The sequence below is a fragment of the Aptenodytes forsteri genome, unplaced genomic scaffold (genome assembly GCF_000699145.1).
Source record: "Aptenodytes forsteri isolate BGI_AS27 unplaced genomic scaffold, ASM69914v1 Scaffold249, whole genome shotgun sequence".
Classification (NCBI taxonomy): domain Eukaryota; kingdom Metazoa; phylum Chordata; class Aves; order Sphenisciformes; family Spheniscidae; genus Aptenodytes; species Aptenodytes forsteri.
This window is the reverse complement of record NW_008796188.1, coordinates 2,482,642-2,507,560: the sequence shown is the minus strand read 5'-3', so window position 1 is coordinate 2,507,560 and position 24,919 is coordinate 2,482,642. Positions and strand designations below refer to the sequence as shown.

The window sequence follows — 24,919 nt, the reverse complement described above, 5'->3', positions numbered from 1 at the left end:
TCAGCCCCACCGCGGAGCCGCGCCTCGCTTCCGCCGAGTGGCGGACGGGGACGGGCTTGTCTCTAATTAACCGCAGCTTAATTATGGGGTTTTATTTTTGGTAGCACGCAGCGGCATGGGCGTCTGCCCGGCGCCTTACTGGGGGAAGGGGCACAGGTGGGCATCGGCTTCCTAGGGAGCTCCTGCCTGGAGCAGGGCAGGCTGAGGCCCAGCATCTGGCTTGAGCCCCCATGAGCAGCTTGGCTCCCTCACGGCAGGGCCGGCTGGGTGCCCCAGGCCCTGGCCCGGGGTGCAGGTGCTCCCTGGGTGCTGTGCACGTCCCGAGAGGGCCTCGAGGCCTCCTGGCTCTCTAGGCCGAGGCACGGGAGGGGGAGGAGGCGTCCCGGCCCCTGCCAGCCAGAACCTGAGCTGGCCCGGGGTATAAATAGCCCCTTTGTGGGGCTGTGCCTGCCTGGGGTCTGGGCAGGGGCTGCTGGCTGGTTTTAGCCCCCTTGCTGCCCCACGGAGCAAGATCAACTGGGGAGAGGCAGGTTTAACCCCCTGCTGAGGGCACGGGGTCTGTCCTCGCCTCTCGGCAGCCATATGGGATCCATTATGGGTGATACTGGGTCTAGCCCTCCTGAAGGAGCAGTCCCATTTGGACAGGAGCTGTGTCCCCCTCAGCAAGGGATGTAGGTTGGGCTCTAGGTATCGCTGTGCTCATCTGAAGTCCCGCTTGCTGCAAGGACTCTTGGTGTAATCTTTGTCTGAGGTCTGTTTGCGAGGTCATTTCTCATACGCCGGAGAACAGCAGCGGGCTGGTCTTGTACAAAAGCTTTTGCAAATTTCTGCTGAATCTGAACTGCATCCTATTGGGAAGGAATTGCTCAGCAAAGCCCCCCCCACCCCCCAGGCCCCATCCTTGACCTGTAAGACCTGCACGTGGGCCCTGGATGAAGAAACTGGGGTTTGACCACAGCCTTTTCAGGGGTCTTTGCAGATTAGCACCTGTGCTTTGTACTGCCAGGGATGAATTCACGGCTGCTCCCAACAAACACAGCTGTAATCCGCATTAGGTGCCAAAAACATCTTTATTAGCAAAGTGTACACTAAAACTCCAGAGAAAGAGATGCTCACAGTTTTACTACTCTCAAAGGGAGCTCGATACATTACTTGAGCAGGCGGCCTAGGACTGTCACAGCATCTAACCGAATGGCAAGGCGGCAGTGCTAAGTGGGCTTCTCCTACGGGGGATGCTGTGGGAGTTTGCCGGGGAAAGGGCTGGGGAGGAGGAAGCATCTATCAAACCTTTATCAAAAGAGAGAAGCTGGGAGGAAGGGCTGGAGATGAGGTGTCTGGGGCTTTTCGGCTTTCCAGGATTGTGCTTTTGAGTTTTGTGCTTTATGCCCAGGCCGGTGACCAGTTAGGTTTATCTGGGGAGTTGTGGCATGTGTGTTGGGGTTTGCAAGGCGCGATCAGCCTTGCTGGAGAAGTCAGTGCCCTAGGACTCGTGCTGAAGCATGCTGAAGTGGCAGGAGCTGTTGGCCCTTAGTTTCTCAGTGGCAGTCAAGTAGGACAAGGATAGCTTCTGTCCTCGGTCCTTGTCCTGGGCTTCCCACCTGCAGCTCCCCCCAGTGCCACACTGTGGAGATCTCCTCCTCCTCCTCTGGTGACTACCCTTTCTGTAATGCCCACAGGCTCCGCTGGACTAAGCCCAGTACCAATGCAATGGTCCCTGCTCCAAAGAGCTGACAGCAAAGTGGCCTCACAGCTAAGGGCTGTGGATTTGCTGTCCTCCGGTTGCTGTGGCTCACTTGGCTTGCGCTGTTCTCGAGAGGAAGCCTTGGCAAGGAAGAGGCGGTGGGTACCGTTTGGCCTAGCCAGCTTGTTGGTGGCCGTAAGAAAGAACTGCTCTGGGTTCACTATAATGGGCAAATGAAATCTACTCTATGGGAACTGCTGGAAAACGTTGACCTTGGAAGCCAGCCACTCTACGCTTCCTTTCACGGTGGCAGAAGACAGCTATAAATTATACCCCTGAGCCAATGGCATTGTCCTCTGTCTTACCCTTGCAGTCAAAATCAACATCAACTGTCCGAGCTCGCAGTTGAGGTTCCTCTTGACTTGCTTCGCAGCCCCCACACCTCTAACTTCCAGGAAGCACTGGGTCGGAGAGGTGTCTCTGAATGTCCTGGTGCTCGGAAGATGCCTCCAAGTGCTCAGGGAGGGAAGGGAAACGAGAGCCCCAGAAGAGTCCCTGGGTATTTGCTGCCCTTTGGTGGGGAGGCTCTGGGTTCGGGAGAGGTGGGGAATGGTGCTCCTGCTCAGAGTAGACCGTCATGGTTTCATCAGATGCCACAGCGAGGTGCATCCCACTTGACAAGGAGTCCCTGGATTTCAAGTGGAACTTTTCTACCTCCGTGTAGCTTGGGCTCTGGTGGGAAAGGAGGAACCAGGTGGGTTATGGCAAAAGCAAAACAAAGTAGCCACGCTCTCTCCTCACCCCATCAGGCCCTAAGCCCCAAAATGTTATTTTTTGCCTGAGGAAGCCTCAGAGCAGAGGAACCCACTCCCCTCCCTACAGATGGGGCAACCTGGTAGTGCTGGAGATGGCAGGCTGTGCTCCAAAATCAGCGATACACTGGGCAGAAGCATCTCTAGGTAGATCTACTCCCATTTCAAGACCCCTGGGCTTTGCCTGGACCCACGAACACTTGGCCGTGCTTTGCCTGCAGGGAGGCTGGAGGAAACCTCTGGCCCTCCAGGACCCATCTGCCTGGGGCAGAAGGAAGCTCGGCCGGTGCTGAGCCAGGAGGGATGGCCTTACCTGCTCCGGGGTCATCGTCTCCTCGTCCTCCAGGGGTGTGCAGGGGGTGAGCGGCTCCAGGCTCCGCGGGAGGATGCCGTACATCGCCAGGTTGTGGGAGGACGGCGAGATGGGGCTGTATGCGGGCGGCACTTGGGACAGCTGGCGCTGCAGGAGCTGGAGGATTATATTAATGTCTGACGACATCCTGGACTCCAGCCTGGGGACAGAGCAGCCCGGCATTAGTGCAGTGCATCCCACTGCATCCCATGAGAGCCAGACCCGCGGCTGGCTGCAGGCTGCAGGAGCTGGAGGATTTGTCTGACGACATCCTGGACTCCAGCCTGGGGACAGAGCAGCCCGGCATTGTGCAGTGCACCCGCGGCTGGGCAGGGGAGGCGCTGGGGAGGAGGCGGCGATACAGCTGCCCGAGGGTGATGATGCTTTGCCTGGTGCTGCTTGGTGAGGCTTTCAGAGAGCTTCACACCAGCACTGCCACAGAGAGATCAATCCTGCCGCCTCTCTCCTGCCACACTCAATCATCCCCTGCCCAATTTTTTGTGGAGCCAAACTGGGATCTGGAGCGGGGAACTGAACAAAGCTAAAACTATGCCAGAGGGGGCAAAAATTGCAATGGTTAGTTGTAATCTGGATCAATTCTCCAGGCCAGCTGCCTGTGCTAACAGATGGGAGCAAGGCAGGTTTGGTGCCAACCATTTTTAACTGAGGAACAGAAGGAAATGGAAAAGTAGAATAAGTCCCTTCCTTTTGCCTTGTCCTTGACTGAAACGAGCAGCTCTGGCAGGAGTGGGCACAGACCCCTCGCAGGCAACGGTCCTGGCAATGTTTACGGAGTGGGTAGGAGATCTGTCCCCTGCTGCCGGGGATGGCACGTTGGTGAGACACTAAAATATGTGTGTGGGCACTGTGGTGAAGTGAGCTTAACATGGGCAGCAGCCGTGGGTGGGAGAGCCAGCCGCTCATGTGGGTGCTGCCTGGGGCCTTTAAACCTGTGTCTCTGGTGTGGGCTCTTCCTTCTCATTCAGAAATCATGTCTTTTTTCTTATTTAGAGGGCAACAACGTGCATGAGGCTCATTTGCTCGAGCAAGAGGATGTTTGCAGCTCTTTGCAACAGGAAGAAGAGGCCTGCAAAGGGCTCAGGCCATGAACCTGTGGGTGGTTTCATGTCTGCGGTTGCATCGAGTTTGGAGGCAGCGGCAAAGCGGCAGATCCCAGGTGTGGTGGGACAGCGGCAGACAAGGTGCTGGGCTGCAGCCAGGGCCAGGACTTGCAGTTTGAGAAGCCGCTGCATTTGCAAAGTGCTTCCACCACCTCCCCAAGGAATGCAGCGTCCCAGGGGGTCAGGACGTGGCATCTGCTGCACGCAGAACCCACTGCAGCCACCCCTGGAGAGCAGGAGAAGGTGATGGCCCAGAGCCCCCCTGTGTGCTCTCCAACCCTGTGCCCCGGGCACCTGCCCACCTGCTGAGCTGGGCCTGCAGGAGCTCCAGCCTGGACTCGATCTGCCCTGGTCTGTAGTCGCTGTGCAGGGGGATGTCCCGTGAGCTGTGTACCAAGGACATGTGTTGCAAAGGCTCCGGGTGGTGGTTCGGCCTTCGGTCCTCCCAGAAGGTGAACATATTGGGGATGTCCAGGGGGGTGTCTGGAAGGAGAGGAGACATCTCAGCCCTTCTGTCTTGCATCCCCCAGCCCCACTCTCATGGAGATGCTCCAGAGTCCATCACCCAACATGTTCATGGAGAGCCATCACCCTGACATATACGGTGCTCAGGGAGAGTCCATCACCCTAGCACCTGAGGTGCTTATGGGGATCCATCACCCTGGCACCCAAGGTGCTCATGGACAGTCCATCACACTGGCACCCAACGCGCCTATAGAAGGCACATAGCATTTGGCCCCTTGGGGCAGCCCCAAAGGGGTCCCTGGGTGCTAGGAGAAACTGCAGGGCACGGGAGGGACAGAGCAGATACTACTGAGGACAAAAGGCAGCAAAGACCCTTGGCCACAAGCATGGCTCCCCTCAAATTCGCGTGAGTTGCTCCGCTCTGCCCCAAATCAAGGCCACCATGCCTGAGCATCTCTCGCCACCCTCCTGCCAGCTTTGGCTGCAGCTGTGGGTACCTGCGTAGGACTGGCTGCTCTCCGCTGCCTGCTTGCTGACCTCTGTGCCGCTGGCGTTGGTGGTGACAAGGCTGAGCGCGGGCAAAGCAAAGTCATCCTTTTTGGATGTGGGGAAGGGCTCAGCTTTCGTAGGGCTGCCAGTCTTGGCCTCGTCATCACTGGTCTGGGAGCAGGGAGTGGTGCTGCTGCCCAGGTCGTCCCACTGGTCCTTACTCAGCGGGTCCTGCGGGTTGGTGAGCTCTGAGTAGGTGTGATACTGCTCTGCATCAGAGATGCCCGCGTCTGGGTCTGTGGGGCAGCACAACAGGTTAATCTGGGGAGTACGACATGGCAAAATCAGCCCCCATCACCTCTAGGGCGCCTGTAGGGCTGGGACATCCTAAGGAGAGGGAGGGAAAGGCAGCGTGGGTGTCCCCAGAGTGGGGACATACAGGCTGGTCTGCAGGGACAGAGGCACTGATGGCCGCCTCTGCTTTAGGGCAGTAATTAAATGATGATCCCGCTCCGCAGCCCCGCAAGCCGGGCTCTACCGACGCTGTGGGACTCACCAGGCTTGTTGGGCTGGCAAAGGGAATGCTTGCGTCGGCGTGCCCGCCGGTAGGTGCAGTCATACTCCTCGCTGAGTGGTGAGCGGGGAATGCTGTCTGCCTGAGGGATGAGAGGGGCTGGTCACCAGGGCAAGGGTGCCATGTCCCATCTATGGGCACCAAGGCCCATCCATGGATGCCATGTCCCATCCATAGGTGCCACGTCCCATCCATGGGTGCCATGGCCCTGGGTGCCTTGGGGGCTACAGCCCATTCAGCATCCTCCTAGGGCTGGTCTCCAGCTCTGCCTCTCCATCACTGCCCTGTCCCACCCAGTGACTCCTGGACTGGTGGCATAGCTCGAGGGATCCTAGAGGCTGGCCTTGGTGCTCTGAGACTGAGTTGAGGGTGTCAGGGCCATGGGGAGGGAAGGAGCAGCCTGAGGTGGGGCAGGATGTCCTGGAGTGGGACAGGACACAGAGGGAATTTGACTTTCTTTTCTATCTTACCAGGCAAGTGTCTCTGAAAAAAATATCAGGAAAGGACAAAGTCCAGTCATAAAGTTTAAGACTCAAACAGCAATGACAAAAATGCTCCAAGCCTTTAATGGATTGCAAACCTGATTATTTAAAAAGGAATTTTCAGAGGAAGCTGGTACCCAACTCAATGAAGCTTGGGAATATTTCTCACTTCAGCAGCCTCAAAACGTGTGTGACCCACTTGCCCAGGCTGGAGCAGTCCTGGAGATGATTTACAGGTGCTGCAGAGCAGGGTACTACCGACACGGCTTGTGGGGCCAACTTTTCCGAAGAGCTCAGGAACGTGCAGTATGCATGTGCTTGCTGGGCTGTGGGGGAAACCATAACCCCATGGAGAGTGCCTTGGGAAAAGTGGCTGTTGGCCAATCCACCACCAAACTGAGTGAGGAGCACCTGTTGACATCCTTGCTTCAGCCCTCCCACTTGCCAAATTTAAGGCATTGACCACATCCCTCCCTGGGTCAGCCCTGGCACTCACATCTCGCAGGTTAAAGGTGATCTCTAAGTTGCTCCAGAAGTTGTCAGAGAAGGCTGGGTACATGTCCAAGACCTCCAGCAGGTCCTCCCGCTGGATCTTGTGCAAGTCACAGTAGGTCAGGGCCCTCACGTCAGCATTGGACTTCCCTGGGCGGGCATAGAGGCTGATGGGCTCCCCAAAGATGTCGTTCTTCCCTGTGCCAACAGACAGCTCGTTAGGGGGAGGTGGGGACCCATCCCAGTTCCAGATGTACTGGACCGTCAGACCTCACTTTGGACAAGGGGATGCCCAGCAACCCCAACCCTGATTGTGGACGCTGGGGATTACACCATGCAAGCCATCACTGATGGGGAGACTGAGCCAGGGCAGTGGGTCATCAGTGATGGCTGGGAACTGCTGAGCCATACCCTGCTCTCCTCACTCCTTTGTGCCCTCTCCCTGGCATTTACAGGGGATCCTCCAGCCCCTGTCCACTGGTGCAGTCACCGGCCAGATGTTGAGGAACAGCCTTCCCTTCTCCAGGACATGGAGAAGTCCCTCACCTCTCACCTGCCACCCTTTGTGCACTGCTCATCACCTAATCACCCTTCACCCATCACCCTTCGCCCCTTGCCCATTGCCCCTCGCCCTCGTAGAAGGAAGGACTTTTCCACCTAAGATGGCCACCACAATGTCTTCCCGGAGGATCTCAATGGAGCCCCTGGAGATGAAGTAGAGTGTGGTGAGGACATCTCCATAGTGCACCAGGGTGTCTCCGGGCGGCGCATGAGTCGTCTTGAACTTCATGGCCAGGGCGCGTAGGCAGCCTTTGCTGGCTCCTCGGAAAGCCTTGCAGTTCTGGAGCAGTGTGCGGTTGAGGTGGAGGCAGATGTCTGCCTGCAGGCAGTCAGGGAAGCCCTTCAGCACCTGTGGAGGGTGAGGGAGAGATGCCATCATGCCATGGTCTCTGGGAAGGACCGCCATGGCAGCCCAGGCAGGCTGGGTGACATGCAGTGTGACACAGCGAGGCCAAATGGGGAGACCCTGAGCCCAGAAAGCCAAAGCTGGGGACATCTTCTGATCTTCCCTTGGTGGATGCCTGCCTGCCTGTCCCTGGCTTGTACTGCAGGCGGCTGGGGATGAGAGTGCTCCTGAGCAGTAAATAATAATAACCAGATCAATCTATTTATACCCACTGGTGGCATATCCCCCTTTTCATCTTTCCGCCCACTAATCTTGGCTGAATGAGAGCACAAACTGGTAATGAGGTGCTGTCCTAATTAAACAGCACCTGCCTGAATGCCAAGAAGCAGCACGGGCCAGTTGTGTGCAGCAACAGCTAAATATACCCGTGGCAAATACCTCGCGTTGAACAAAAACTAAATCTGAAGGTGAAATCAAGGTAAAACTCACAATATGGAGAAAGCTGCTGCCACCGATGGCTCATGGTGTGAGGGTAAAATCAACCTGGGTTTGGTTTTTTTTTGGAGAGCAGCGTATGGCCGTGGGGTCCCCCTTGCTCTCTTCTCACATCCCGCTGGTGGCCAAATCTGGGACAACCAGGCTGGGCCCAGTGAGTGCGGCTCATTCCCGGCTCCGTCACGATCTCACAGGCTGGCGGCAGTGCCTTAGTTTCCCTACTGGGAAATCAGGGGCGGATGAATTGATCGGGCCATGGGATGATTGATTAGATCATATTGTGTCTCAGCAGCATCCAGCAGGAATCGGTGTGAATGGCGGCATGTCCAAGCCGCCAGCTCAGTTCGTCGCAGGGGATTTGTGACCTGGGTTTGCACTAAGCCAGGAGAACCTGTGCTTGGTAGGGTGCCATGGCTTTGCTTCTAGTTATGTCACCTGCCACCAATGTCCAGCCCAGGGTGTCTCCTCCATGGGAGAGGATTAACCCAAAGCTCTCCCAGTAGCAAACCCCCAAATGCTGCCCAGTTGTTTAACGAGGCAGCAGCAGCTGAAGATGGAAAGGTTGAATTCATGCAAATCCATGTCCTGATAGTGCCCAGGGACGGAGAAGGATCAAGTCTTAGGAAAAAAGGGAGCATGAGCTGGGAATGAGCAGGCTAACGGCCTGCCCAGGGCCGAGAGACGGGGAGTACCAGGTCCCATCTCTCTCCTTGCCTTGTCCTTTCTCATTCCTCTCTCTGCCTTGCAGCCGGCTGAGCCAGTATGTTTGTGCACTGGACCCTGCGGCCGTCAGCCGAGTCCTGCCACCCCGGCCACAGCCTGGGACTCCTTGGCTGAGCCCCCTCCTCACCCCCGTGGTGCCCCAGCGCCGTTGGCACAAGCATCCCTGCCGGGCTCAGAGACACGGCGCCTCTCCAGCGCGGCTCCGCCATTGATCCCCCCTTTGCTAACAAACAGCCGCCTCTCTGGGCTCTAATTAAAATGGATCGAGGTTTATTTAAATGCCCTCCTTTCCCTGCTGCCGAGAGCGGGATGCACTTTGCTTAGCAACCAGCGGTGTGGAGAGGAGCTGGATCGATACCAGCTCCGCGTCTCTGTGACACCAACAGACACCGACCTGAAAGTGCTCGGTGCCGACAGGTGCTCTGAGCTCCTCACCAGCATGCCGGCACCAAACCCGCTCTCCAGCCAAGAAATGCCGTCATGGCCTCAGAAGACCTCTGGGTAGATGTGGAGGGATGGACAGACAGAGGGGGAGAAGGAGAAGGGGGGACGCAGGAGGCAGATGGGCAGACAGACTCTGTCTCCAGCCTCCCGAGTCTTTTCCTGCCTCCTCTCCACCCTGGTCGAAAGGATGGAAGTGTTTGGGTGGACCCAGAGCTGGACTCCGGGTCGTTCAGGACAAGGTGCGGTGAAGACATGGGGCTTCCCTGCCCTGTACTCACCGCATTCATGTCGATGCCGTTGGTGTAGGACCAGGCATGCTGGAAATACTCCTCCAGGCGCTGGCGCAGGGGGTTGGGGATCTGATGGAAGCGGATGAACTCCTTAACCCGCAGCATCTGTGTGTGGTAGCGGGCTGTGCCTGAGTACAGGCGCTGGATGATGGCGGAGACGTTGCCGAAGATGCTGGCGTACATCAGAGCTGCAACGAGAGGGCAGGACTCAGCAGGACGTGGGGAGATACATGTCCAACTACCTCAGACCTGGAACCAGCAGGTTTCCAGAGCCCGTATCTACCATGGACTTGAAACCAGTGGGTTTCTGAAATCCATATTTCTATCTATCTCCCCATCCGTTTGTCTGTGCAGAAGAGGCACAGGCAGAGGGAGAGATGCTCTCTTAAAACCCCACATGCTACAGCCTGGCAGGTCTCTCCTTGTTTCTCCCCAGAGCAGCCCCTCCAACCTCCAAGGCAGGGATGGGGACAGCAGGACACGGGCAAGCACTCACAGCCAATAAGCATGACACAGATGGAGAAGATCTTCTCGGAGTTGGTGTTGGGTGAGACGTTGCCAAACCCCACGCTGGTGAGGCTGCTGAAGGTGAAGTAGAGGGCAGTGACGTATTTATCCTTGATGGACGGGCCAGAGGAGAGGTCGCTGTCGTTGTAGCGCTTGCCGATCTGGTCACCCAGGTTGTCCAGCCAGCCGATCTTGTGCTCCATGTAGGGCCTCTCCACATTGCCGATGGCATACCAGATGCAGGCCAGCCAGTGGGCGATGAGGGCAAAGGTGCACATGAGCAGGAAGAGCACGGCTGCTCCATACTCGGAGTAGCGGTCCAGCTTGCGGGCCACGCGGACCAGGCGCAGCAACCGGGCGGTCTTCAGGAGGCCAATGAGGGTGGTGGTCTGCAAGGGAGAGGTGAGAAACCTCAGGGACAAGCAGAAGATAAATCTGGCCAAAGGCATGTCTCCAGCCTAGCCGTGCTCCCTTTGAAGGATAAAAATGCACTTCTAGAGCATGAATCACCTTGTCCTGGAGGTGACATCTGAAATAGGTTAGATGAATCATGCCACAGAAAGGGCAGTTTCCCTCCGCTGACCATAAAGGGAACAAGCCCTGGGATTACAGGTGAGCAAGTGAGAAGAGCCAAGGCCAACCCCATGTTTCCTGATGGGTCCTCACCTTGCCAACTGTTGCTCCCAAAACAGCTGCCTTTCACCCCATCCCACAGGCTCTCAGCCGAGGTGGGACCTCCGGGTAGCGCAGTAACCACAGGGGCCATCCCATTGCCAACATTTTGAGTCTGGCTGGCAATGCGACCCCAAATTCGGCCTCGCTGGCATGTGAGGCCAGTCCCTAAACTGAGCTCCCAGCCTGCTCTGTGGGGTCAGCCCCAGCAAGGGGAGTGGGTCCAGTTAGACACTATCTTAGCACTTACAGTAGGGTCTGTGTGGCTGTCTGACCCTACTAAATAAAATCCCAGGTCCCAGCTGCTTAATAAAAACCTGTAATGACATCCTTGCCCGTCCCTCTGACTAACCACCCCCCTCCTTGCAGATCTAACCATCCACTGCTTATATCAAGCCTTCCATATCCCTCTCTTTCTCTCCCATACATCTCTCCCCATCCATTCATGAGTCCCCTCCTTTCCTGATGGACCTCCAGGCCCTGCCTGTACCTCATCAGAGCCAGAGCGGAAGATGAGCAGGTCAAAGGGGATGGCGGCGACCATGTCGATGAGGAACCATCCCTTGAAATAGTGGATGGCAATCTTGCCAGGGTGGCTCACCACCTCGTCGTTGATGTTGACGTAGGTGGTACGGAAGTTGATGACAATGTCCACGATGAACATGATGTCCACAATGAGGTCAATGATGTTGAGTGGGTCACAGGAATAGCTGCAGTCCCAGTGCTTCTCCTCCACCTGCTCCTCATTGAGCAGGAAGGCAGCCGAGTAGGGGGTGAAGACAGCTGTGTAGATGACCAGCAGAAGGATGAGCCAGTCCCACACAGCCTTGAAGGGACTGTAGTGCAGGATGGTCCATCGGTGGATGCGTGGTGCCTGCAGCTTGTACTCGGGAAGGACGTCAGCACCCAGGGACAGCACCTGCCAGGAGATGGGTGTGAGGACGGGAGAGAGGTTGGATAAGGCCAGAAGCCAGGCAAGGGGTTCCCATGTGCTGGTGGGGCAGTGAGGAGCATGCAGTGGGTTTCCTACATCCTTTTCACCTTTGTCGCCTTCATGTGTGTTTGTCCAGGAGGCCACAAGGTGAGTTGCCCACTATGGCTGACATCAAGGTCTGCCCGGCTCCTCATCCATCTCTAATGGCCAGTGCACCCTTGGGGCAAGTGTTTACCTGCTTTATGCCTTTCGGACCCTACCACGCTGGCAGGGAGGAAAATGCCTCCTGCTATGCCTCCTTGTGCCCTCAGCTGTGTGCCACCAGCCCAGGAGCTGCTGGGTGTCTCTGGCACAACAAGCCTGGAGGTCTAGTCCCATGGCTGTAGCATGGCCTGGCCCCAAAGGTGATGGCACGTTAGGCATCCCGCAAGCCTTGCACGGTGCCTTTCTTGGCCCCAGCGGGGACCTTCCCCTGTCCTTCTGGCACAGATGTCCTCCAAGCAGAGGGGACAGCTTGGGCCACCCACAGCAAAGCCTGGCCTCAGGCAATGCCCATTTCCCATCTGAGCAGCCCCAGGGAGGGGGTGACCTGTGGCCACCAATGTACAAACGCCATCTCATACGCCCATTTCCCATCTGAGCAGCCCCAGGGAAGGGGTGACCTGCAGCCACCAATGTGGCCATCTCATATGCGCAGGCACCCTCCCATATTGTCATGTGTCCCTAGGTCTGTCTGCCCTCATGGGGACAGGCTCCCACGGCACCAGTGAGTCCCCACACATCCCAGCTCCCCCCTCCAGGATCAACGCCGGCTCCTGGTGAGCTCTGAAGCCACCCTGGGGACACAATGCAAGGTGCTGGCGACCAGGAAGGCTGGGGCTGTCCTGCTTTGGATGCTGAGAGACGGTGGTGTGAAGGGGCTTATTTGGAGCTGGGGGCAGCCGGAGCCTCCCTGCCTGCCCCTGCTGCTCCATTGTCCCCTGGGTGTCCCCGCGGTGCTGGCCATCAGTGCCTCCTGCGGAGGAGGGCGAGGGGCACCTCAGTGCCCTCTCCGCACACCGAGCCCCCAGCTAAAAGGGTGCTTTTTGCAGGGCTGCAAAGGAGAGGAGAGAGGAGGCTCCACGTGCCCCGAGGCCACGGTGATGGGCACCACCACGATTCTGGCAACAGATCTGGGAGAAGGGCCTGATTCTTCCTGCACTGACACCCGTCTTGTTCAAGGGTTCAAGGGCTTCCCAGGGGCTCCTGGTGCTGCAACCCAGAGTGGATCCAGCCCCGCAGCCCCATCCCACCATGAGCAGCCGCTCCCACATCCCGCAGCCCCGGGACATTCAGTGGATCCCACGCCCTGGGGGTGTCCCCGGCTCCTACCTGCCTGCAGCTTGCCCGGCGCCCCAGGCGGCAGCTGACCCTCGAAGTCTGGGTGTCCACCTTGGGGGCCCCCAACCCTGCGCCCAGGCAGTGACCGGCACGGCAGGCACAGCACTGGGGCTGCGGCATTGCCCACGCAGGCACACATGCACTCGGCCGGGCGGGTGGGAGACATGAAGCTGCGAAGGGCATTTGGGAGCACGGCGTGGATTAATCAAACCCGATCGATGCTGTGGCCCCCGTGGGGATGAGAGCGCCAATGGGGCAGCGGGAGCTGCCGACGTCACTGGCGGACAGAGAGGGGAGGGATTGGAAAAAGTGACCCAAATGCAATCATTGCGGAGGGGAATGAGGCACCAGCTGGGCTTGGGGACCGGCTCCCGCGGGGACGGCGGGGAAGGGGACAAGGCGATGCCGGTAAGACGCTTGGTCCCAAAGCTAAGACGTGCCCAGCAGACCTGAGACAGGCTCCTACACCTTGTGTCTGGGAAAACCAGCAACGCTCCCACCCTCAGCAGCTGAATCCCCCCGTCCTGCCTGGCCGGAGGCAGCTCTGTGGGGCCAGTCCTGAATTCGGGCCCCCAAATGCTGCTCCCCATGCTGGGACACCTGCCCTGCCCCTCATCCCTGCTCTTGGCACCCAGCTCTTGTGGCAGAAGCAAGAGCAGGTCAAGCCCCATTGTTTTCCAGGCAGGAATTAATAGAAAACCACAACCCCAAAGATTTGAGGCAGAAAAGGGAAGAGAAACAACCCCCAAAAGAGCACCCAAACCAACACAGAGCAGGGAGCAGCTGCAGCCTCGTACCTCTCTGCACCTCAGGGACGGGGAGGGCTCCAGGTGGCACCCTTGGGTGGTCTGGGTGGCCCTGGGAGTCTCTGCGGGTGGCAGTGCCGGGTGCCCCCTGTGGCGATCCCGCTGGGTGCCCCTTCCCTCTTCCCCCTACCCCTGCACTTAGTGGCTTCAGCTGCAGCCGCAGGCTCATGGTGTGGGGTGCTGGGTGCTGGCAGCAGGGTGCTGGGTGCTGGGCAATGAGGGAGGGAGTGAGGCAGCTGCGGGAGGGAGGAGGAGGAGGAGGAGGGAGGGAGGAGGGAGCAGGGTGTGTGCAGGCTGTGGGTGATGGAGGGGGGAGGCTCCCACGGCCCTGGCTAACCCAGGCCGTCACTCGTGCCCCGCGGGGCCCGGTGGCCATGCACCTTCCTTCTCCCTTGCCCCGGGCTGGGGGTGGGGGTGGGGGGGGGAAGAGGGAAGAGAAACAACCCCCAACCCAAACCAACACAGAGCAGGGAGCAGCTGCAGCCTCGTACCTCTCTGCACCTCAGGGACGGGGAGGGCTCCAGGTGGCACCCTTGGGTGGTCTGGGTGGCCCCCCCCTACCCCTGCCTTTAGTGGCTTCAGCTGCAGCCGCAGGCTCATGGTGTGGGGTGCTGGGTGCTGGCAGCAGGGTGCTGGGTGCTGGGCAATGAGGGAGGGAGTGAGGCAGCTGCGGGAGGGAGGAGGAGGAGGAGGAGGGAGGGAGGAGGGAGCAGGGTGTGTGCAGGCTGTGGGTGATGGAGGGGGGAGGCTCCCACGGCCCTGGCTAACCCAGGCCGTCACTCGTGCCCCGCGGGGCCCGGTGGCCATGCACCTTCCTCCTCCCTTGCCCCGTGCTGGGGATGGGGATGGAGAGGGGGACACTGAGCTGGGGAGGGGGGCCATGCCAGAGTCACCAGGAGACCCTCAAGAACAAGGGGCTGGGCAGGATCAGGCCCATGGTGCTGGCTGTAGGCAAGCACTGACCCAGTGTCCCTCCCAGCACATATCCTGACACAAACTCAGCCCTCCCATCGCTGTCCCCAGCACCCTCCTGCCCAGCTCCACCACCATCCGCTGCCCACGGGGCAGTTCAGGGGGACTGGGAGAGGTGCCACCTGCAAGATAGGACCCCAGCCTGGTGGCACCGACCCCACAGTGTCCCCATGTGCCTCCAGCTGTGCCCCGGAGCCGCAGCCCTGGCAGGCTGAGCCTGGCACATTCATTGCACTTGTGAGTTGCCCTCCCTGCCTGCTCGCTGTGGGGCCGGACCACCCCGACCAGCCTATGTCTGCCTCTCCCTGCCCACCAGCCAGTATTTTTAGACGCTGTTAGTGGCGTCTCACTGCTGTCTCTGCCTCACCCGTGAATTATTTAGCGGCCAAGAGCAGGGAGCCGTGACTTGGCAGGAGGTGCAGGGGACGTCGGGGTGAGGACGGGCAGGGCGCCTGGGTCCCCTGAGGCCATGGGGAGATGTGGCCGGGAGGAGAGGTCCATCCCGTCCCATCCCGTCCCATCCCATCCCGTCTGGAGATTTAAGGCGAAGGGAAGATTGACCTTTGTGGGTGCCCCACGGCTGCACCGCGGGGCCCTGCAGCCACCACCCTTCAGCTCCGATCCTGTCACCCCTCAACTGGCTGATGACCCCACATCGAGTGGCCGGCGCCACCGTGCCAGCATCACCCCAGCGCACAGCAGCGGTCCCCGGTGTGTGGGTGTCCCTTGTGATGGGGACAGGGGCATGGAGGCTGCTTGCTGTCCTGCTGGGGTGTTCAGGGGCTGATCCTGGGTCGCTGTGGTCACTCCCAGATCAGATGGACTAAGCGGACTTCGGGATGAGGAGGACAAGCCAGGGGGATAACAAGCCTAAAAACTGCCCCGTGCCATGGGGAGCGGGGAGCCCGTCTGCTGTGCACGGAAGCCATGAGGGTAAAGGTTTGCTGGCACCGAGACAGGAGGAAAATCCCACAGACCATCCCGCTCTGATGGAGCAAACTGTCAAGCCCAGAGGCTTTTCTGGGGTCAGATGGCTGCATTTTCATTAAATTGGCCCTCAGCTGCTGCTGGCAATGCTGGGAGGTGCCCTTAGATGTATTTCATACATCGTGGCTCTCCCGTGCCTCAGTTTCCCCACTTGTAAGAGCTCCCTACTCGGGATTGCAGGATACAGCAGCACCTTTCACACACACTGACATCCGTGTGTCCCCCATGGTGACAGTACAGTGCCATGCGTGTCCCTTTCAGTGACAGTGCACTGCCACAAGTGTCCCCTGCAGTGACAGGGCAGTGCCACACATGTTGGTGACAGTGCAGTGCCCACCTGCTGTCTCCCAGGGGATCCTGTGGCCCTTGGCGTGGCCACCCGTGCTCCCGGCATGGGGTCCCCGGCCGAGCGCCTCGGGGCCAGCGGTGCCCCGGGGGCTCCATCCCTGGCGTTGGGGCGCAGAAAACAGTGGCCAGAGCCTCCCCCACGAAGGAAGCCACACGTACACATAAACATGCACATGCGTGTGTCCCCTTCAAGGCCACCATCACACCATGAGCAGTTCATGCCAGTGTTCCCCCGGCCACAAATTACCAGAAATACTGATTTAGGGGGAAAAAAGAGCATTTCGACCATTCAGAGGAAGAGATAAAAATCAAACACAGGGATACTGGCATTTCCTAGGATGGAAACTCCAGGTATCACTGCCCTCTCTGCTCTTCTCCTCCAAAAGCCACAGGAATGCTTGTGACTGTACCCCGGCGGCAGCACCACCACCCCACCATTGCCTTGGTGGCATCTCGGCACCCACGTACCTGTGTGACCTTCTCGGTGACATTCTGGGTGCGCTCCATCACCTTGTGGGGAGCAATTATCTCGATCTCCGTGGTGGAGCCTGAGCGGTGCTTCTCCAGGTTGAACTCCACGAAGTTGAGCGTGAACTGGGGGATCTGGCTGATGGTCCGGTACTTCATGAGGTCTGAGTCCGAGGTGGAGTTTGGGGGGTTGGGTTTGACGTGGGAAGCCTCTGAAAGAGTATGGAGAGGAGCGTTGAGAAGGGCAGTGTGAGCAGGAGCCAATCCGCAAAGCCCTGACCTCAGTGCAGGACATCCAGGAGCTGGGGACCACCACAAGGTGCCACCAGAAGGTACCAATGTCTGCCTGGCCATAAAGGCTTGGCTTCTTCAGGGTGGCTCAGACGTGGGATGCCCAACCCGAGATGCCCGAGAGGGAGCTGCTTTTCAGACACATCACCCATCTTTTCACCATGAAACCTCCTTCAGGGGGCTCAGACCAACTGCCAAAATACAGAGGCAGCCAATATCCTTTGCTACCCTTGAAGACTGTAGCAGGTTTGGGGACCAGCCCCAAAGAGACCCACCAAGGAGGAATGCCAAAACTGGCATGAAAACAGATGAAGGAGTAGGTGGGTGTCCTCCACCCTTGCATGCTTCAGCCTGACCAACATAGCTCCTGAGCTGCTGCCTTGGTTTTTGGCCACCAAACTGAGCCAGGAGCTGGATGATGTCCCCATTCGGATGTATCCTCCACCCCCAGGCTCCAGGTAGGGAGGTCAGAGCTTTCTCTTGAAGGAGAGCTGTAGTGGGGCTGGATCCTGGCAGTTTTCCCTGGTGACCTGGGGACCTGCCTCTCTGGGTCACCCCAGTGCAGGACCAGGGAGGAGACCCCAGAGCGGTCTGTTCATGGTCAGGCTTGTAGCAATGTGTAGTCATGGAAGGGAGCATGTACCCACACCCAGGGCTTCAGGAACATCCCCCAAGCACCATAACCAGTGTGTCCCAACCTCTCTATCTCCTACAGGCAGGGCAGGGTTATATTTTCAGTTTTCTACCCCTTCTATCCCTTGCACTGACATTGACCCAAGAGGTGTCACGGGCAGGAGGTGTCTGAAGACATTGTGAAGATGCCCGGTTAGCACCAGCCATCCTGCTGCCACCCTTCTCCTCCCTGCTCATTCCCCTTCCCTCCCTCTACGTTGTGCCCCCTCTTGAGGGTCCGTAACCTGTGACTATTTGAGGATCATGATCCCCCACCCCATTTTCTCAAGCCAGACACCGCAGACTGATCTCTCTCCATCCCCAATTACTGAGGCTTCTCCTGCCTGACCTCCGTCTTGTTTGTCATCATCTCGCTCCATGAGAACAAGAGGTCTGGACGTGAACACCATGGTGGAGGTACGTTTCCTCCAGCCCTTCGGAGTGGCCTGCCCGGTGTCTTGTCCACGTCCAACACATGGACACAGCTCACATTGCACATGCCTGCAGACCCCTTCCCTCCCTCCCAGGGAGGTGGGACGGCATCGGGATGCCCCTCGTGTGGGGCAGCCAAACGCAACCTCACGCAGTCTCACATCTCACGCACAACACCATGGATGGCTCTACCCAAAGAGCAGGACCTGCCTATGCAGGGAATCACATGGAGACCAGCGGGTTTTGGGGAGAAGAGCCCAGCAGAGGGAAAAAGCAGTGCAGGGTAAGAGACCTCCCCCCCAAGACATGCCGGGGCCATTGCCCGGGACCGTGGCTCCCGCAGTAGGACCGACAACTCCGGGGTTTTTCCCCTACCTGAGTTTGCCCTCCTTTCCCTGAATTTTCTCTGGAACTCAGACCTCGCAGCCTCAAAGTTGTCCAAGGAGGAGACCCTGCGGAGGCTGTGGAAGCTGCCCCCAGGGCGAGACCGAAAGAAACCCCACGCAGAGTACGACCCTCGTGGGCCCAGCAAGGGAGGCTCTTGTTTCGGGGACGAGTGTTGTAGGGTGGGGTCGGCCTCCAGGCTCGGCCTCCGCTCCTTTTCCAGGAGGGATTCGGTCTCTGACTGCACACAGTTCTCCTTGGGCGATGTCTTCAAGTCCCTCAAAATCAGGGAGTCACCACCAGGCTTTCAGACAGCCAGGAGAGAGTGTTTGAGTAGAGGGGGCCCGCGCGGGGGGGGGGGAGGGGGGGGGAGGTGGGGGAGGTAAGAGGGGGCAGAGGGCTGGGAAGCGCTATAGTTCCTGAGGTCACCTCCAACTGGGACCAGGACCTGCTTTGCGGTGGGGCGACCAAGTCCCTGGGGACTTGGCAGCTCCTACCTCCTACCAGCTCCTACCGGAGGCTGGGCGGCCACGGCGCGGTTTGCAAGGCGATGCTGCGCAGCTGGGAAGCAGGCCAGAGCAAGAAGAGAAGAGGAGACCCTAGGGATAGGCTTGCCTGGAGTACCTGCCTTGCCGTGCACTTTTCTGAGGTGTCCCTACGTCCCACCACTGGACCTGCCCTTCCCTCACCCGCTGCAAGAGCTCAGGCCACCACTGAGGGTCGGTGCCCGGGGTCCTGTGCTGGCGTCTATGGGAGACGATGTGCTCTGCACCAGGAAGCACTGGAGGAGCTGCTGGGCTTGCAAATTGGGCCGTATGTGGTCCTCCCTCTCCTACAGCACCCCTTGGCCATTGCTAAACCTTTTTCCCTGGAGACCTAAAGAGTTTCCAGCCTTTAACGGCTTCTGCAATGGGGTGCACAAAGCAACCACCTTCTGTGGCAGAAACCTATGGGTCTGTGCCCATACCAGTCATACCCACGGGAGGGACTGGGATTTTGCGTGCGTGCCCAAGGCACACTGTGGCACTTCTCACCATCCCTAAGGACCTTATTGCAGGTTTTAGGATGGGGTGCCTGGAGGGGCTGGCTGCCGGCTGCCCCTGCGTCTGCTGGGCTGCCCCGACTTGGACCAGGCCCCACCAAAGTGGTAGGTCATCAGGTTGTCCTCAATGCACATATTCCATGCGTGTACACCTGAAACATTGCAGTGCACCACGCAGCTTCAACTTGGGGGTACCCAGAGCCTTTAGCAGCGCTGGTGTCTGTAGGAGCGACATACCCAGAGCATCTGATAACACTACAGATGTCTTCGACTTGCCATAAGCACAATCTCTGAGAAGACAGGCAACTTTCACCTCATCATATCTGTAATTTTGGGAAGCAGCTTTATCCAGGCTGTCTGGATACACCCAGCACAGCGAGAACCTGGCACCTGGGGACGCGTTAGCAGAGCAAAAGCCTCCTGCCCACAGCCCTGCGCCTCAAGCTGCAGCATCTCAGAAAACAACACGTCTTTGCCCGGAGGTACCTTGAACACTTTTGAGAGTCAAGAAGCCACCAAGAACAGCAACCTCTAAAGAGGTCCCACCAACATTTTTCCAGTGTCATCATGTCAGCAATGACAGCATCACCCTCCATCACGGAAAGCACAGTCTTTGCTGAAGGACTAAGCCAGAGCTGCCTGCGCTACCTGCCCCCTGCCAGGATAACGTGGGGAAATGTGCCCTTTCGAGGTTTGCCTGCAAGTCCCTGCCAGTCCCTGCTCAGACCAGACCTGCTCCAGTCTCCTGTAGTCACCAGCCCATCCCCTCCTCAGGGTGGGGACAACTCCCTGGAGCTCCACCATCCTGGACAACTTGCACTACGGAGCCAGACCTTCCTCCCAGCTTTGGCAGCGGTACCCCCCGGCTTGGCACATCTCCCACTCCCCCTGCGAGCCACGGCACGTGCCACGCCGGGCTGACCCCATGGAGCAGCACCGCCTAGCTCTATCCCATGCCACCAAAGCACTGCCGCTCACCACCAGCCCTCGCCGGGGCCAGTGCTCAGCACTGACCCAGCGCCGGAGCCCCTACCTCCGGATACGGCCCGAGCCACAGCAGCTGAGAGGGAGCAGGATGGGGAGAGCGGAGGAAGAGCGCTGGGACCTGGCCTGAGGCATGGGCTTATATCAGACAAAGGCTACGGTTACCTTTCCATAGTCAATGGCTACTCCATCAAACTCACTGCTGGGCAGAGATTTCCGCTGGATTTTGAGTCGCCGCACGGACGGGAGACTAAACTTCAACCTCCTACCTTGACCTTGTTAAAAAGAAAAACAAAACACAAGAGAGACAGATGTAACCTAGCTGCACGTGACAGCTGGAGCGAGACGGGTCGGGGCAGTGGCAGGGGAAGAGGCTACGGAGAATTTTGGGTGGCTTTGGGGGACGTACGTGCCGTGTGGCCCTTCCTCTTCCAACACACTTGCTACTCCCGTGCCATCACATGTCCGTGTGCTCAAGGCAAACTCTGACCTGGCAGAAAGCACCGCTGGGTGGGAGGAGAGTCCCCTACAACTGCGGATACAAGATGGGAAAGGTGCAGAGCATCCCTAAGCCGGTTAAAGAGGTTAAAGCCACTTAAGGGATTTGGACCTGGAGGAAATCGAGCCTCTAAAACTCTTTGGTGGGACTTGGGGGAAAAAAAACACGCAAAAGAGATGGTAAGTTAGCAAAGCATTAAAAAAAGTAGTTCTGGCAATTTTCTTCCTGGAGTTGTTCTGGATTTTAGCTGAGGGGTGCTGGACCAAAGGGGGGGGGTCCTTTGCTGCCATCACATTTTAGCTGAGGGGTGCTGGACCAAAGGGGGGGGGTCCCTTGCTGCCGTCATGGGGGACCAGGAGACCACCTTGCCAGAGCCTGGGGCCGAGGCAAGGGCAGCTGGGGCTGCAAGGAGCTGTGAAAGGGGTTCAGGAGGGAAAGGGGCCAGCCGTGGAGAGGAACCAGCAGTGCCTACAGCGGGACCCAATGCCCCCGGTCGTGACACCAGGGGTGCTGGACCAAAGGGGGGGGGTCCCTTGCTGCCGTCATGGGGGACCAGGAGACCACCTTGCCAGAGCCTGGGGCCGAGGCAAGGGCAGCTGGGGCTGCAAGGAGCTGTGAAAGGGGTTCAGGAGGGAAAGGGGCCAGCCGTGGAGAGGAACCAGCAGTGCCTACAGCGGGACCCAATGCCCCCGGTCGTGACACCCAGTGCAAAGTCACTCATCCTCTTCTAGTGCTGGTCTGCGGAGGAGACCACGGCCACCTGCTACTATAGGGTTAGTGTGAGCAGCCAGGCTCCCACCCTCTGCCTCGGGGCCCGGGTCAGCCCTGGGGTTCATCCGACCCCCAGCAGCACACGTTGTACTCACTAACTGGACCAAAACCTTCCCCAGGCAAACCCCAGTGCCAAATCCTTGGCAGGGCTGGTGAGCTGAGATCCTGAGGCAGGAGCTGGGCAGAGAAACCCCACGCGGTGACAAGGTTTGTATTAGCTCGGCTTCACCCTACATTAAAAATTAAGTGGCCTAAATCTAGCATTAGGTGTTCCTGTGGCTTCCTTTCCCTACATTTTGTCACTCCGCTTGCGGCAATACCTCTTGATGGCACAGGGAAGGGATCCTGGGGCGCGTGGGACGTGACATGAGCTCTGCAAAGCTCATGCAAAAGCAGCATGTTGAGGAGCTGTTTGGTTTTGGCAGGATTTGCCTCCCTCACCTAGCCCCGACACACCGCTGAGCCGCTCGGGCAGGCTCCCAACCTGCCCAGCTCCCCAAAAATGCCCCTGCCGATGGGGGGACCTGCGCGGGCTCCCTCTGCTCACCCCATCCCCACTGCCCAGAGCAGCTTTTCAGCTGGAAGAAGCAAACCAGCCGTCTTTCCCTGCGCACCAGCGAGCCAGGGACTGGCAACGCAGCCGCCTGTGGCCGTGTAATTAAAGACTGAGTCAGAAAACCTGTGCACGAGAGACCGATCTGGGCTGGCGCCGGCAGCTCTGGCCTTTCTGCGCTCCCCAGTGCTACGGTGGGAAACGCAAGCAACGCTCCTCGGGATGCGCAGCGCAATCTCCAACACGGGGGAAAGCAATAAGTACCCTTTTTATTTGGGTGCCTTCGCAGTCAAAGGTACATCTCGGGGGTGGGATGGGGTACGGATGCATCATATGTCAAGATGTACTGAGGGCTGAGGGAGCTGCAAAGCAGCACCGGTGCTGGAATTTAGGATTTCCTCAGCAGTCCATGCATAGATGCTAACTGGTACTACAGCAATACACCAAAATATAAATATCATCACTTCATAGACATAGGAACACATGCACAGGATACATATACATTCACACGCATATGTCCGTAAGTCCCGTGTGCGTATGCCTGGCCTGACGATACGTAAAACCTGTCACCACACACAGCACCTCTGCTGGTACCCGCTGCCACGCGCACGAACACCTTAATGGCTCCGGGATGTATATACGCACCGACCGTGAATGTGTTAAAACCCACATTACCGTACCGATACAATGGGCAGCGTGAAGGGTCCCCATCAGTCCCCGATGTGGCCCTGGCCCTGGCTCCGGTCCCGGTCCTGCTGTGCCACCCCACATGCCGTGGCGGGACAGACCCGGGCTGCTCCCACAGCTTTACTTTGAGCTCTGCCCAAATCCCCCCTATAGCGACGCGCACCCGCCGGGAGTGTTTGCATGAAGATGTATGTGAGATTATTTCCCTGCTTAAACTATAGGTGACTGGTACCAAGGAGCATATAGCAGGAGGATATTTAGAAGCTACAGCTCTCCTTCCTGAGGTCAGGTCTAACATCTGCATCCTTGGGTATCCACATCCCCTTGAGAGCCTCACCATGGCTCTCCCTTTGATCCAACCTTCCCAAAAAAGGGAGTTTGAATTTTCCACTGCCTCCAAAAGCCCCACAAAACCCCGGGATGAGCCTGGGACAGCGGGGAACAGCCCAAAGCCATCCCAGCGCAACCATCCTTACGCCATTCGCCTGCGGTGGTGTCCCCATAGCACAGCCCTGCCGTCATTGACACCAAATATCCCCTGGCCCTACCGGTGACCACACATGTGGGTCCTGTCCCATACCAGCACCTCCTGCCCCGGCCAACGTGGTGCTGCACGTACGCAGGAGGGGCCCGAGGCACCACCGGAAAAACCTCCCAGCGTTAAATATGGAAAGGACGCAGAGAGGCAGGGGGTCTGCAGACGGGCCCCACGGCTCCACTCGCACCGAGACGCCCTCGCCTTAAAAATGCACCATCCCACGCGGGGGAGTTGGTCCCCACCCCTGTCCCCAGGTCCCTGGGGGTTCGGGAGGGGTGTGTGGGCTAGCGTGCACGCAAGGGGCTGTGCGGGGAGCACAGCCGGCTCAAAAGCCCTCTTTTCACCCAGTTAGTGTTTGGCTGGATCAGACCCTGAGCTGGCGGAGCTGCGGCTGTGCAGAAACACAAACCTCTGCTCCTGGGCCCTCTGTGAGGCTCAGCCCCATGGCGCAGGATCCTGCCCTGCCACGGGCGCATCCTTCAGCCCCCACAAGCTCCCGAGAAAACCATGGGATGGGGATAGCCTCGAGGATGCTGCGTTGCCCTCCCGCTGTCCCCACCGTCCCCGGTGACACCCACCTCCGCGCCAGCTCTGCGACAGCCGCTGGTGCAGGCTCCGGCTGGCGCTCTTGGCGATGAGCTGCGCCAGGTCCTCGAAGTTGAGGATGAACATGATGACGACGCCGTCCTCATTCTTCACCGGCACCACGTCCACCAGGCAGCGGAAACACGAGGCTGCGGAGCAGAGACAGGCTCAGGGGGGGCTGCGCAGGGGGCTCTGCCCACCCGCCCCCCCCAGCACAAAACACTTTTGGCAGACAAGTATTTTTTTAAGCACTTTGATGGGTGCAATCCCTGCCGGCGGGGACTGGAGGATTTGGAAGCCGATCTGAGCCCTGGGAAAGGGCCGTATTTCTGCAACATCCTAGCTCACACAGATCGCATCTTGCCTTTTTTTTTTGTCCCAGACAGTCATTTATATTAATGTACTTTAGAGCAGCAATTAAAAAGTAGGTAATTAAGAACTCAGAAATCCCAGGTAGTGGTTGAACCTCATTAAGCACGCTGCTTGTAATCACGCCGTTAGCTAATTGCCCTGCAATCGCCAGGCAGTTTTGGGGGACTGATTTCAGCCGCCTCCTGTCCTGGATGCGGGCAATGGGGGTAAGCCCGACCGCGTGCCCCGTCCTGACCCTGGGCAGCAGGATGTGGTGGGGTTGGTGCGATGGTCCCCAAGGACATCCCCTAAAGGCACTGGCATGGAGCGGTCAGGAGCAGGCTCCTCCTGCCATGGGGAAACTGAGGCACGGGGGGGCACAAGGACTGGCTCAGTGTCCTGGGAGCGAGGGGGGATGCGGGGAGGACCCCGAACATGGTCACAGGGCACGAGGCCATATGGATTTGCCCCTCGGATGCCAGCTCGACCCTGTGGCTCTGCTTGTGCTGGCAGCCAGGCGCCAGTTTGCAAAAATACCTGCAGGCCTTTCCCAAAGCAGCAAGTGGAGGATACAGGGGGGGGTCTCACCCCCCCCAGCTTCATTCCCCAAAAATCCTTCAAAAACCCTACCCGAAGGTCTAATCACTGTGGGTCCCTTCCTTGAGCTGTCTCCTGTTGCTTTGGCACCAGTGGTAGCGGGAGCCCCCGAGCCGCAGCCGCCGCCAAAGC

At 58.5% G+C, this 24,919-nt stretch overlaps 1 protein-coding gene across 1 annotated transcript in view; it reads right to left on the bottom strand.

Annotated features, from left to right (window-relative positions):
* Positions 1-1,053: 1,053 nt before the first annotated feature.
* Positions 1,054-24,919, bottom strand: part of KCNH6 (potassium voltage-gated channel subfamily H member 6) — a 32,313-nt gene continuing 8,447 nt past the window's right edge. The window contains exons 2-13 of the mRNA XM_019474288.1: positions 23,833-23,988; positions 16,402-16,613; positions 10,997-11,425; positions 9,824-10,223; positions 9,316-9,515; positions 7,126-7,378; positions 6,473-6,666; positions 5,477-5,576; positions 4,929-5,216; positions 4,269-4,449; positions 2,807-3,005; positions 1,054-2,413 (exon numbers count right to left, since the gene is read on the bottom strand). Of these exons, the coding sequence (XP_019329833.1) occupies positions 2,126-2,413; positions 2,807-3,005; positions 4,269-4,449; positions 4,929-5,216; positions 5,477-5,576; positions 6,473-6,666; positions 7,126-7,378; positions 9,316-9,515; positions 9,824-10,223; positions 10,997-11,425; positions 16,402-16,613; positions 23,833-23,988 (2,900 nt within the window). The 3' untranslated portion in view covers positions 1,054-2,125. The remainder of the gene's footprint in view (positions 2,414-2,806; positions 3,006-4,268; positions 4,450-4,928; positions 5,217-5,476; positions 5,577-6,472; positions 6,667-7,125; positions 7,379-9,315; positions 9,516-9,823; positions 10,224-10,996; positions 11,426-16,401; positions 16,614-23,832; positions 23,989-24,919) is intronic.